Source organism: Molothrus aeneus, chromosome 9, assembly GCF_037042795.1.
Source record: "Molothrus aeneus isolate 106 chromosome 9, BPBGC_Maene_1.0, whole genome shotgun sequence".
Taxonomy (NCBI): Eukaryota; Metazoa; Chordata; class Aves; order Passeriformes; family Icteridae; genus Molothrus; species Molothrus aeneus.
Genome location: NC_089654.1, coordinates 5056664 through 5071125, shown reverse-complemented (window position 1 = coordinate 5071125; position 14462 = coordinate 5056664). Strand labels below are relative to the sequence as shown.

General features: G+C 47.4%; 1 protein-coding gene across 1 annotated transcript; it reads right to left on the bottom strand.

The window, feature by feature from the left end:
• Positions 1 to 3853: 3853 nt before the first annotated feature.
• Positions 3854 to 13351, bottom strand: DHCR24 (24-dehydrocholesterol reductase). Its single transcript, XM_066555513.1, has 9 exons — positions 13043 to 13351; positions 11797 to 11952; positions 11249 to 11354; positions 10884 to 11002; positions 10526 to 10789; positions 9717 to 9860; positions 8588 to 8785; positions 7628 to 7806; positions 3854 to 6047 (listed from the first exon to the last, which is right to left on the bottom strand). Exons 1-9 carry the CDS (start codon positions 13298 to 13300, stop codon positions 5894 to 5896), a joined length of 1578 nt encoding a protein of 525 aa, XP_066411610.1. The 5' UTR covers positions 13301 to 13351; the 3' UTR covers positions 3854 to 5893.
• Positions 13352 to 14462: the final 1111 nt, after the last annotated feature.

Here is a 14462-nt window from a genome sequence, read left to right as displayed (position 1 = left end):
ACCAAACTGCTCCCCTGCTGCTTTGCTGGGGCTGATTTATGGCACTGGGGCCAAAAGAGTGGCCTGGGAGGGGCGTGCCCTGCACAGGAGGGGCTCAGCTCCTGTCTGGGGCCTCACTCCTTGCCCCGAGGGATTTCCGGGAGGGAAAATGCTGAGGATGGGGAGAAGATAAATGAGAGACCAAGCAGGAACTAGCAGCTGTCTTGAATCAGTGCCTGGCACAGCACCAAAGAGATCAAGGGGTCAGTGTGAGAGTAGCCACTGGGCTGGTGGAAAATGGTTCTTCCCTTTCCAGCAGCATCCCCAGGAAGCACCAGGGCAGAGCTAGGGAAGAGAAGTCAGGGCAGGTGAGAGGCCAAGTCATTCAGTGGTCAAACCTCTCTCCATCCTGCAGAGGATTTGCAGTTTGGGCTTGGGGTGGGCACAGGGGGGTGGCACATCCCATCTGCCTGTGGACAGGCTCTTACACAGCTTGTAGGGCCTGTGCCCCCACAGTGCTGGCTCACACCCTTGGCTCACCGATTTGATCCCCTCCAGTGATGTTACTATAACTGCTGGACAATGTTTTTATGCCCAGTGGAGTGGTGGTTACAGGTCCTGCCTTTGATTTGCCCCTTGGGGAATATAAAATTACTGCACAGCCCCTGCAGCCTGGCAGCTACCCCAGGTGCAGGGGCTCCCTGTGGGGTAACCCTTGGGTGCTTTCCACAGCTCCCCCTGAGCAGACAACACTTTGTTTTTTCCCTGCTGTTTTCCAGCCCTGCCTGCACAGGGGAGGGGACATTCCCTGGGGAATGGAGATGCTGGGTGCCACGGTGATGGTTGCCATGGCAAGGGCTGCCACCATCCCCTTGGGGACCAGAGCTGTCAGTGTGTGCCTGCAGGCAGTCCTGGGGACATGGGCAGCCAGGGGAGACCTGGATGTGTAGGGGCAGCTGGACTTACTGGGGTTGCTCTTCTCACCTCCCAGACTGTCTGTGCCTGCTGGGAAGCAGCTCCTTGCACAGGATGGTCCAGCACACCCAGCTCCAGCTGGGAGCAGCCTGGGGTGGAAGCACAGGATGTGCTGAGCACCCAGCAGTGTTGTGGTGTTGTGGTGTTGTGGGTCCCAGGATGAGGTGAGCGATGAGAATTGATTCCCAGTTCTCAGAAGGCTGATTTATTATATTATGACATTATATTATAAGAAAATTATATACTAAAACTATACTAAAGAAAGAGAAAAGAGACATCAGAAGGCTAGACAAGAATGAAAAATAAAAACCCGTGAGACAGACTCAAAGTCTGACACAGCTGGCTGAGATTGGCCATTAATTAAAAACAATTCACATGCTGGGTAAAGAATTCTTCAAATCACATTCCAGAGGAGCAAAACATGGAGAAGCTGAGGCTTCTCCTCTTGCCAGGAGAATAAATCCTGGTGAAGGGATTTTCCACAAAATATCATGGTGAGACAGCAGGGAGCACACGCTGCCCACAGGCAGGTGAGCCTGGCAGGAGCTCAGCAGTGCCCACACTGCCTCTGCCTGCATCCTCAGGCCTTTGCCCTTTTCAAGGGATGCTTGGACAACCCTTCCCATTAGTTTTGCTCTGTTTCACCTGCAAGCAAGCGGATGCACTTCATGGATGAGGGCAGCTGGGTTCGAGTCCTTTTAGGTGCCAGGAGCTCCTTCTATCCTCAAAAAAAGTCATACTCTGCTGCTTAAAAGCCAGTTTTTCCTCTAGCAGCATCAGCAGCACATTGCAGAGCCAGTGCAGGTAGGAGCCCTTCCCTCAGTACCCATTCCTGGAGCTGCATTCATCTTGGCAGCTTCCCCATGGAGAACCAGAACAAAGCCTAAAGGGCTCAAAGCAGACAGGGAAGGGTTTAGTCTGAAATAGTCCACCTTGGCTAGGGATGATCAGCAGGAATCCACATGGCTTCTCTCCTTTATCCAGCTGAGTGAGGAACAGGCAGCTTGAAAGAGGTCAAGACATCTTGGTAATTGGTGGGGAACGTTCAGATTACACTTGAGTGGGGAGGTTGTGACACTGCTGCCCTTCTCTGCAGCTGGCAGGAGGGGACTGAGCTCAAGCCTGCAGGGATAATCAGCTCTTCATGGCCTGCTGTGGCCAGAGCTGCTCCTGGAGGAGACTGGGAGGCTCTCCTGGGTACTGTGTCCTCCTCCCTCTCCTGCAGTGTGGGCTCCCTTTGGTTAAGATGTGCCACTGTTGTTGGATCACTTGCTGAGGTGAGTGGGTCTGGTGCTGGCACACTCAGCCTGCTCCTCTGGGGCTTTCTCAAACTGGGGGAACCTCAGGAGCAGCCAGGAGCCTGCAGTTCACAGGATGGGAGCTGGGGAAGCCCAGGAGCAAAGGACAAGAGAGACAAACTGCTGGAATTTCCCTAGGATAGATAGGGATGACAGGAAGCATGAGAGAGGATTCCCTGTCCTCTCTCTGCCTGGCTGAACACAGAGACTTAAAGGAGGGGGGCAATGACACTGCAATTGAGCAGTAATTAACTATTTTCAGCTGGGACTTTAGAGAAATTGCTTACATGAGAAGAGGATGCAGATCCCGCACATCCTCCCAAGGAAGGTGTGATGGCACACACAGCTCACTCAGGGTTAAACACATCCTTCCAAACTCTGCTACCACCCAGAGGAGTTGCACATACCTGTTCTGGGTGGTGTTGCCACATCTGAGTAGCCCCAGGTCCACCACAACTCCACAGAAAAGCGGGTCTGAAAAAGTGTTACCATAGCAAAGATGAGCAGGGAATGAAAACCTGGAGGCAGTGGAGAAAGTGAGATGAGCAGAAAATGTCAGCAGCAACAAAAGCTGGCCATAAAAATGTACTGGGAACATGTTGTTCTCCTAGAGTTAAGTTTATCAGGTCTTGTACAAGTGTTTAGACCAGACTGGAATAATTAAATCTAGGTGTAATTACACGTTAGTATGGCTGATTAAGTTTGCTAATTAATCTGTAATTATCATTTGGTGGGGGGAAGATAATGGAACACAGGTAAAACTGCAGCGATTTAAGGAAATCCTGGCTATTGTTCCAAAGGAGGAGGGCTCTGAAGGGAAATGCCTGAGCAGTGATGTGGGTGAGGGAGAGAAACACTGCTGGGGCAACAAAGGAGGGTTGTGCAATGCAGCCTGAGCCCAGGCCAGCACGGAAGGGCTTTGGCACCTGAACTGCAGCTTCAGCAGGGCTGAGGCACTTGGCAGCCTGGCTTCCTCCCTGGGAAAAGAGCAACCTACACCCGGGCAGAAGGTGTACCAGCTGTGAGCAGGGAGGGGCAGGAGCACCTCCCACTGAGCCTACAGAGCTGCATGAAGACGTTTAGCAAGGAGACAGAAGAGGTGGGTGTAAAACTCCTCAGGCTGCAGAGTGCACCGAGTCTTGACTCTCACTGTTGGCTGCTCATTCAAGGCAGGGATTAGATTTATTAGCATGAAATGAGAAGAATGAAGTAATTACCCATTGTCAATGGGTAGCACCTAAATGCAAAATGGGAGTTTGTCCTCCTCAGACAAAATGTCACGGAGAAAGAAGGAAGTGGTGTGTGTAAAAAATCGGGACAATTGGCAGCATGAAGCTGTCTGGAGCTAGTGGGGCATAAGTGAAGGGTTAAAGGCTCAGCTATGAGGTATTTCTTTTATTGCAGGTGTGTCTTGGGGAAAAGATAAGTGAAGGTTCACAGACTTCAAAGACATTCCTACAAGCAACACCTCCCTCACAATGCCCTGGGTGTCTCAGCCAGACTTTCTCAGTAATCACTGGCCATGTGGAACAACACAAGAAGCAGAGAGAAATGATAAACAGCTGCTGAAAAGCAAGCAAGCACTCATTAAAAGACACCCCTTGGAACAGTACGCCGGCCAGAGCTTTATTTTCAACAGCCCATACAACCAAAAACCAAGAGCAACAGCAATGGTTTGTGTGCATGTGTGTGACTGATACAATGCAGTACCCCATCACAGCATACAAAGTTTGCCAATAAATTAAGGAGTGAAAAAACAAACACAGTGCATACCTAAAGATCATCAGTACATAAGTGGAACACAGCCTAAGTAGAAGTATTTGCATATCCTCTAGCTGTTGTAACATTGCCCTTTCAAAGCTAACCAAACCATTCTTGCTCTGTGCAGGCTATACAAGCACTGGGCTAATTGTAGCTTCACCCCAGGGACAATTCCCTCGTGGGGGCAGGAAGGCAGGTCACACCCTGAGAATCAACACTTGCCTTCCTGTGTACCCCTGGTGCAGCCAGGAGGCGTGGCAGGCACTCCTGGATCACTGACACAGCTCCAGGGCCTGGGCAGCACTGAGGATACTCTGCACTGGCTGTGTCTCCCCATGGAATGCTGCCCCTGTGCAGGATTTGAGGGGGCACCTTACTTGCATCACTGAGTTACAGCCCAAGCTTATTCCTGCTACTGCTTTATCATTGGTTTCATCTGGACCTTAAACATCCATCTATCAATAAATAAAATCATTGGTTTAGCACGCATAATAAAATTACACCTCCCACCGGTAACTGTTTGAGAAGTTCTCCGTGTTACCCCCTACACAACCCTCAAGAAAATCACTTTATTTTCCATCAGGCTCAGTAAGGTTTCAAGTGACAATTTTCAGTACTGCTTGGACAAGACACAGGCTTGGATTGGAACCCTGATTCTGGCTACAGGGTCAAAACATCTCCACACTTCTACACTCAAGTGTATCAAGTCCACGACTGTGCCATTTTCACCTGCGAGCAGCAGAAGAGGGAACTAACAGTACTTGCTGTTATTCCCTCTCCAGGTGACTGAAACAGTCCTTTTACAAAGCCTATCAACCTAACCCAGCTAAAATGAAAAGCAAAAATGTCACTCAAGTCAGAACCAAAGCCTGTGTGTATCAAGGTTCACATCAAGAGTTCTTATCCACAGCCACTTGCTTTAACAAACCTCCTAAAAATGCAGCCTTGACTTCCTTCTCCCACAGGCCAGGGCAGAACAATCTGAGATGAGCCATATCTTCCTCCAACTGAGTACTTATAAGGCACTAAAATTAAGCCACAACCAAACAACCCCAAAAAACACAAACCCAAAAGAAACCCAAACAAACTGACCCACAAAGAAATTAAAATTTGGCTATATGAAATAGCAGCAATTTTTTTTTTCAGTGGTCTACAAAGCCAGAACATTGATACTTTGGGGCAAAAAAAAAACCAATGCACTGTTGGCCAACTACAAAACACCTAAAAAAACCTACATCCATTCACACTTCATAATCAAAATCAGTACAAATCTGATAGGCACAAGTAAAAAGCATCTTCTTCACACCTCAGTGCTCAGTTTTCCAGCAGAAGCCAGGCCTGGGGAGCTCAGCTGCCCTGCAGGACAAGGAGAGCAGCCCAGCACCACCATCAAGCAGCTGGAGGAGGATGGAGTGGGGATGAGCCACTGCAGAGCTGCTCCAGGACACTGACTGGAGGCAAATGTTTTTAACAACATGATTAATTGGACAATGCGTTCAGCTTTGGCACCTATTTCTGAGCCCTCCCTCCTGTTTTTCAGAAGTCATGTTAAATATAGCTGGTGTAACTCCAGTGTCTTCATCCATTCCCATTATTTTGCTTCTGCCTGGAAATAGGTGAACTCACCTATGTCACTACATTAGATACAAAGGCTAGCACTTCAGATTTCTTAAAAACAATCACTCTGAGTTTGGAAAACTGGTTTTAAAACATACGAAGAAATACTAAACATAAATGTGTAAAGCAGGAATTCATACCTTTAAACATCAATAAGAATGAGCTTATTTGGAGAGCAATAAAGCTTTTTTTTTTTAAAGGATATACTGACTAGCTATAGGTAAATTCCTCTTTCCCTGATTGCTTGGTGAGCTCAGCCAGGCTCAGTGCCTTGCAGCTTTGCAGATTTTGTCATACACTTCTGGAAAGGCATCCTTGCAATTCATCTCCTCCCTCAGCCTGTGGTACAGCGAGCCATCAAACATATCCCAGAACTCCTCACGGGTCATGTAACAATCTGCATACAGCATCTGGAAACTGGAGAGAAGGGAAAGAGAAGAGACAGAGATTCAGTGTTAATTGAGCCACAAGATTTGATATAGAACATTAAAAAAAATTCAGTTATGAATAGCAAAAACTTAACAAACAAAACCATCAACAATGCTTTTTAAAAACAAGCAAATAAAACAGCTCACATGGATTATGTTGGTACACTCAGCCAATTTGTGGATTTAGTATTTTTTTTCTGCCTATTTTCTTGGGATCCATGTAGGTACAGTCATAGAATCTCATATTTGCCTGCATTACAATATCCATTCAAGACAGATCTAACAATACATCCTTTGACTTTTTCATTTCTCTGGACATTAAGAACAGAACTAAGAAGGCAAAATGAGACAGGCCAAGAAGATAAATTCGTAGTGTAAACAAAGCATGGTGTAACAAAAGTTCATTTAGAAATTAAATCCTTCTTCAGCTGTGGACTCTTCCTCACTCCCACAGTGTGCTCTCTAAGCTGCAGCTTCCACCAGAGTACAGCAGCAAAACACAACCTAACATAGAAGCTCTATTGTTTTGTGTGATTATGAAACTGGAAGATTAAGCATTTATTCATTGTTCATTTCTCAGTGACAGGTAGAAAACAGACACAACTTTGTCAGTAAAGAGCTTTAAATTAAAATCTTAATTTCAAGTTAATGAAAAAAAAAGCTTAAAATTCACTTTGGGTTGCTTTGTTCTTTGGCAAATCACTTCTTGCAGCTTGAAGTCATTTGCAGTCCCCAAATCATCTCGAAGCAGCCTTGCCATTATTGCTTAGCCACATGGGACATGATCACTGTTAGACTGAGAAGTAGGTCAAAATAGAAATGGGGATAAATTAGACTGATGGTGTAAAAATACCATGTTAGTTGCTTTTTGTTCCTGAGAAACCAGCCTGTGGCTGCTTCTCCACTGACACCGCTCCAGCAAATTCGGCTGGCTCGAGTCCGTGACAGATGGTGGGCACATGCCTCACGCCCACTGTGGTCCTGTGCAACCAGAACCCAGGCAGGGAAAAGGAAGCTCTGGAGCACAAGTTTTGAGGGAGGGAAGAGCCACCAGCACACAGAGACTGACTGCAGGGACAGCCAAGGCTGGCCCCCCTGGGCAAGGACATCCTGGTGCAAGGACGGGGCAGAGCTGCTCCGTGATGCTGCAAGGACTGCAGGGAGAACAGTCCCAAGGGCAGCCAGGGAAGCTGTCCAAACTTTGGAGATTCCTGAATGAATCATTCCTTGGAATGAATATTCCAAGGATGTATTTCGTAGCAGCAGACTCTGCTCCCAGAGCGGCCTGGAGCTGAAAGGTGATCTGAAGTCACCCAGCTTCCAACTACACCGTGAGAACTTCAGCCAGTGTGTCCTTTGGTTTGGTTGGTTTTGCAATCAAATAATAAAGTGAAATCATATTTGAAACTCACCAAAATTAAAAATTTAAATTAGTTTTCAATTATTGTGGTTGTTAAATTAATGCAGTATTTAATATTAAAAGTTCTGTGGGATAAATAACTGTGACTAAACCACATGGGTGTGAATTATATGTGACATTATCACTGTTCTGAGGAGTGGGGTCCTTACCCGTGCACACTTCTTACAAACTTTTCCATCTGCCTCATTGAAGCCCTGGCTTCAAACTGTTTGCTTTTGGGCTCTCCATAAGCTCCTATATCCACATAGAGTTCAGCTTCATTTCCTTTGGGATGGACCATACCAGGATTGTTGGGCAATATGAAAGGACACAACCAAATAGGGTACACCTGCAGGGGCAGCAAAACACTTTATCACTTATTTTTTAACACAATCATCCTTTAAGATCTTTCACGAATGTGGCAAAATAAAGAGTTAAGAGAACTTTTTCCCAATCTTAGACTGAAACTTTTGCTTTCAGCTTTTCCTTCTCAGGTGTCCTGGTGTTGTTTTTAACTATACTTTCTAATGAGCATAACACAAACAGATTGAAAATGTCCTCCTAGAATTACATCTCCTCCCCTTAAACATTTGAAATTAAAAGGGAAAAAAAAAATCCAAAACCACCCACAAATAAACCACCCCTGATCTCAAAGCAACAATTGAATAAACATTCTGAGCAAAAAAAAAAAAAAAAAAAAAAAAAAAAAAAAAGAAGAAGTGTTTTCTTTTCCAGGTCAGTCCAAAACTGAAATTATCAAAACTGAAATTCTACACTAGCTAAAATAAATTCAGAAATAAAAGCAAGAAAGGGAAATTAAGCTCCACAGTTGGTGCTTGGTGAGACCAGCAATCATTTTAGGTGAAGTTCAAATTTTAGTAAGTGATAAAATCTTTTAGAAGTGTCAGCTTCTACCAAAGCTTGAATCTTTTCTTTAATGTTTCTCTTTTTCAGAAAGCTGTGTTTATTTCTGCTGCAGCCTTGCATCATGGGCTCACAAAGCACAGCACTCCCCAGGACACAATAATGACCTTTTGCACAAGCAGGATATTATGTCTTAACATCAGCAGTCACAGTCCTTATCACAAACAACCCAAGATTTGCTGAGTTCTAAGGAGATGTGTTCTTACATTAAGGTCAACGTGGAAGGTCTGGATTGATTTTTCAAGGCTCTTTATTGGCACCAGCATGTCCTGCACAACGTGGTGCTGCTCATACAGCTTCCTAATGGCTTCTCCTTGGGTGAGCTTCAGCAGAGAGATTTTTGGGGGGACCATCCAGCCAAACAGGTAACGGAACACGGGGTTATTGCCGAAAGGAATGATATCCTTCAAAGAGGAAAGAAAAAAAGAGTCTGACTGAAGAATGTGTAAGTGGACCAAAAGAACACTTCAGAGCCCTCAGGGCAATATTAAGCCAGATTTTCAATAAATTTAATTGGTGATACTTTGCTGAAGTACTAAAACACAAATTAGCAAATTAGGGCCTGGGCTGCACTTGGCTACAGAGCCTTGCCCCAAGCCTCCTCTGGTTACCACTGATTTGCAGTTGTATGACTCACAACATACCCAGCCCCAAATAATTTCAGAAAATAAAGAGAGCAACAGGCTATTATCTTGCAACAGCCAAGGGAGGAGTGCAAAAGGAGCTAACTTTACAGAAGTTTTGCAAGAATAGCTAAATTTCTCAATAGCATTTTAAAGCTGTAAAATTTTAATTACCACCCGCACAGCCCACTGCTGTTTACCTTCTGCAGGAGCTGAAAGGATCTGGTACCTCACTCCAGAGATTCAAAATGTAGTAACAGGAATATTTCAGAATGTCAAATCAAGTTTTGTGTAACTACACACGACAATAAACACATTTATGAAATTCTAAGTAATGACCTGATTACACATCATTACTTTAGGTGGGGCAGTTTTTCAGGCAGAATTTCACATTCATGTTTTCTTCCACCATCTGAATTTGGAAATCACTCAGTAGTGATTTAATGCTGAAATACATACTTAAGACCTAAATTCAGAAAAGCACTAAACCAAAAATTAGGAGTTTCTGATACAACACCTTATATGTCAAGAATTGTCTTTGGATTTGCTGCACTCAGATGCAGAACTTGTAATTTTGCCATAAACTTTGCCATTTTTTTCTGTCATTAAAAACAGAAGTTGCTGCCAAGGGGAAGAAGGTAGATTGTACCTACACTATGAAGGGGCAGGGTACTTTCCTGCAGATACATTTGAATTTTGGAACTGGTCTTACTTGGAGCTCCCAGAAGATACTGCGAGTATGTCTGTGGTAATAATGTCTGGAAGGAATGTACTCCACTCCAGTCCTGTCAGCTTTCAAATACTTCTCCACATGCTTAAAGAACCATGGCTTGTAGTAGTTGCCAATTCTGTTTATCTACAAGAAAACAAGGATTCATCAGGTAACAGTTACACCTTGCTAGTCAACAGAGTATGTCCCCAAATTCCTTTCCTGGGAGGAATGTGTGTTATATCCTCTGGATAAGACTGTCACAAGGCATCTAGGGAGCCTTCACTCCACTTGCAAGGCTCCTTCTTAGCTTCCTTGCCATTAAGGTTAAAGTAAGGCTTCCATTGACAAGCTATTTAAGAACCCAAGAATGTGACAGAACTGAATTCCTAAAATGCCAATCTCTAACCCCATCATTAATCCAAAATCTCACATGGCAGAGAGGAAACATTCAGGTGGAGGGTTGCATGAACACTTAGCATGACCCTCCTGTGCAAGCCCCTGATGTGTTTTTATTGATATTAACAACATTAAAAGCTTGCTAGGAAGAGAGTTACTCTGAATAACTGCAGTTCAAAGCAGCATTGTTCAGTCTATGAGTCTATCCTTCTCCTCTTCCTCCTCCTCAGAACAATGAAATCAGTGGGTCAGTTCTCACCAATAAAAGAGATTTAGAAAACAGACTCTGTCATAGTAGGAATTAAAATATTCTGATGGACTGATCCAAATTTTAATCCTATGTTAAGAGTAGTACAGCTTCAGTTAGACTTTGGGAGTATTTTTTTAATTGTCAGTAACTTCCCTTTAGTTACCTTGCTTTGCTCAGCTTCATCAGTCAAGACTCCTGTCATGATGACTGCTTCATCCAAGGAATACATAAGTCCTTCCACAAAACTATTCTCCTTTTTCTTAGACTCTTCAGTGAACTTCTCACAAATCTTCTGCAGTCCTCTTACTGGCTCATAATGTATTTTGACATATTTCTTGGCAGGAACCATTTTTATTTCTGCTGCAACCAGGAAACCCAGAGTACCACAAGACCAAGGCACTGCATAAAATAGGTCTGAGTTTTCAGTCTGCAAAAAGTATGTATGTCATACTAAATCATATATCCACACCAATAACTGTCAATGACATTGTAAATGATAGCAAAGTAACATTTTGTCTTACTGGTGAACATCTCACAAGGCTTCCATCAGCAAGAACAAGTTCATAGGCCACACAGGTGTGCTGAAAAAGTCCATAGATATGGGATGAAGACTCAATGCCAGTTCCCATGATCAGGCCACCTTATCAAGAGAGCACACAACAAATCAAATGAAACACACTCCAAAATGTGGGTGATTTATGAGAGCAAACCTCCACTTTAAAAGCTCTTTTAAGACTATTAAAAAAAAAAAGTGCTTATAACATAAATACCACAAAGAACATAAGGCTCAACAGACTATTTCTAGAACCTTTAAAACAATGCAATTAAAAAACCCTAATGGAAGTGCAGCAAAATCAGTGAGTCTCTTGTCATCAGCAATCCTTACCTACTGTGAGATCATCAAGCTCTGGTACCACAGGAATAGTCCAGCCCATGGGATTCAGGTATGCAGTCAGCTGGCCCATGGACACCAAAGGCTCCACACGAACAACCTAAAAAGCAAAAAAACCAAAATAAAACAAAACCCACCCCCAAGTTCTCAACAAATACAAATTAAAGAGTTCAGCATTAATGATGCCAAAATGTGGCTAACTGGATACACCTCCATCTGTTATCAGAACTCAGAGACTCACTTTCCTAAGAGAGCTGCTAAAAATAGTGGGAACTGTTTAGTGATTCCTCCTCTGCCTCAACATCTTGTTGCTTAGTACCCAAACCCATAAATCAATCTGGTCTTTTAGACTTCAGCACATAAAAGCCAAGCAATTCCATATGCTGGGTTTTTCAGATGGAACGATCCAAGCCCACGTTGCAAACCCTTGAAATGTGCCACAAAATTTCACTCTTTGTGGAATCTAATCCCTTCAGCTCCGAGTATTGTGAAGAAAAGTATAAAATCCATTAGAGTAAACGCTTTGTGGTGGGATTTGTTACCTGTCTTTCACTGTCTACTTCCAAAACATCCATTAAATTGATCATGATGTTCTTGTGAGTCTTCTTGTACTTGCCCACACGGAGTGACACCGTCAGCCAGCCGGGCCGGCCCGTGCACATGTACCTCCTGCTGCCTTCCTTCTTCCATTCCCGCACCTGCAAGGGCAACAACTGTCACAGCAGGGATGCTTTGGAAGCCTCTCTGCAGACCTCTCAACTCCTAAATAAAGTATGACCAGAGTGGTAGAGTTATGTAGAGGACACACTTCTAGTATCTTGTAGCTCTGGGGTTTTCTTTTGGGGGAAGGATTCAGAAGGATAACAAGACACTAACAGAGTTTAAAAAACCCTCTCTAAGGGAGGTATTATTGCTGTTATAATTTTAGTTCTAATCCAAAACACACAAAAAGTGGTCTGAGCCTCCAAAGGACCAGGTTTAGTGGAATCAACCTTAGCAACCTGGTCTGGTGGAAGATGCCCCTGTCCAAGGCAGGTGGGGTTGGAACGAGACGATTTTTAAGGTCCCTTCCAACCCAAAGCCTCCTAGGATTCTACAAAAAGTTGGGAAGGAAAATGTGTAAGCCAGATGAATTCTACAAAGCCACAGTGGTTAACACCCAGAGAACAAACAACTGCATTTTCTTCAAAGCTGAGTTGCTACTACAGCTGGTAAAAAAACCCCAGCCAACAACCCCAACCCCTCCGAGAATAATTCCATGCACACGAACATCCATCTGCATCCGTGATGTGAGACAAGGCAGGAAACAGAAGCGGACGTGACAGAATTACCACAAACACCAGAGAGCACAGAATCACTACACACATCTGCATTTCTGGGTGGAGGAAAAGTTTAATCTGGCCACGAAGCAGCTCCTGGAGCTGGCGGTGCCGAGCAGCAGGGTGTGAGGGGAAGCAGAACACGCTCCTGAGCCTGCGGTTCAGACACTGATGTGTTCCCATGTTGCACACACGTGTGTCCCTGAGCCTGCTGCGTGCCCAGCCCGGCTCACAGCACACCAGCAGCCGCAGGGTGGGAGTTCCACAGGAGTTCCAGCAGGACAAGAAGCCTGCAGGAGGCTGAAAGCCCCGCTGGTGTTTATCCCCTTGCATTTCCCCGCTCCGGCTGGACTTTGCCCCGGGTGCGGAATGGCGGGGTGGGGGGAAGGACCGAGAGCGGGACAAGGACACGCTGTTCCCTCGCAAAGCCGCGGTACCCTCGGGGTCCCGAGGTCCGGCCAAGCCTCACCTGCTCCTGGATGTGCCGGACGCGCTGGGCGTGCTGCCGCGGGGCGCTGTGGAGGCGCCACACGGCCCATGCGCGCAGCTGGTAGTAGATGTCGAAGAGGATGGAGAGCGGCAGGAGGAAGAAGCAGACGAAGACCCAGCGGTGGTGCACCAGCACGGCCTCCAGCCCGCGGTGCCGCACCCAGAGCAGCAGGAGCAGCAGCCCCGCGCCCACCGACCACAGCGCCGACATGACGCCCACCACCCGCTCCCGCTCCATCACGGCCGCGCGCCCTTATGGGACCCCGCCATGCCGCGCCCGCCGCTCGCGCGCTCGCCGCCCGCGCCACGCCCCTCCGACCCCATTGGCCGAGGCGTGAGGCGAGGGGAGGGAGGCGGCCAATCGGAGAGCTCCGCGGAGATCGGACCAGGCGCTGAGGGCGCCGATTGGCTGCGCGTGGCCAGCCCCGCGCTCCCCCTCATCGCCGCGGCCACCGAGTCCCCCCCCCCGCGGCGGGGGTGGCACCGCCTGGGGACTGAGGGGGACCCGGCTCAGACCCCGGAAAGGGCTGGGGACAGGGACGGGACAGGGCTGGGAACGGGGACCGGACAGGATCAGACCCCCGGGAAGGGATGGGAATGGGGACCGGGACAGGGTCAGACCCCTGGACAGGGCTGGGGATGCGGACCGGACAGGGCTGGGGACGGGGACGGGACAGGGCTGGGAACGGGGACCGGACAGGATCAGACCCCCGGGAAGGGATGGGAATGGGGACCGGGACAGGGTCAGACCCCTGGACAGGGCTGGGGATGGGGACCGGACAGGGCTGGGAATGGGGACCGGGATAGGGTCAAACCCTCGGGCAGTGCTAGGGATGGGGATCGGGCAGGGTCAGACCCCCGGGAAGGGCTGGGGATGGGGATCCGGCAGGGTCAGACCCCCGGGAAGGGCTGGGGATGGGGATCGAGCAGGGTCAGACCCCGGAAGAGCTGGGGATGGGGATGGGGATGCAGCAGGGTCAGACCCCCGGGAAGGGCTGGGGATGGGGATCGAGCAGGGTCAGACCCCGGGAAGAGCTGGGGGAGCTGGGTCAGATCCCCGGGAAGCTCTGGGTGCTGGTCCTGGCAGGGGCTGGGTGGGACACAGGGCAGAGGACAAGGGCTGAGGCAGAGGGGACTCCCTGGTCAGGGCGGGGGACAGGCCCGTTGTGCTGCTGTGGTGACCGTGTCCCCTGAGCAAGGGATGTGTCCTGGTGCCTTTGGGTTGGGGTCTGGAGCAAAACATCTCCGCATCTCTCACCTGTGCATCCCTCACCTGTACACCCCTCTGGTGTTGTAGGCACAACTCGACGGTGCAGGTACCTCCAAAGTGCCAGCAGTTCCATTTCTAGAATAAAGGAGCACCTCCCTCCAAAACACAGCTTGCTCTCTAAAACCCTGGC

Excerpts from the sequence above, each read along its gene's own strand:
- DHCR24 (XM_066555513.1), bottom strand. The coding sequence starts at position 13,300 with ATGGAGCGGGAGCGGGTGGTGGGCGTCATGTCGGCGCTGTGGTCGGTG. Across the intron at positions 11,355-11,796 it reads AAGTAGACAGTGAAAGACAG|GTTGTTCGTGTGGAGCCTTT; the intron begins GTAACAAATCCC and ends TTTGCTTTTTAG. Across the intron at positions 11,003-11,248 it reads GCTTGATGATCTCACAGTAG|GTGGCCTGATCATGGGAACT; the intron begins GTAAGGATTGCT and ends TCTCTTGATAAG.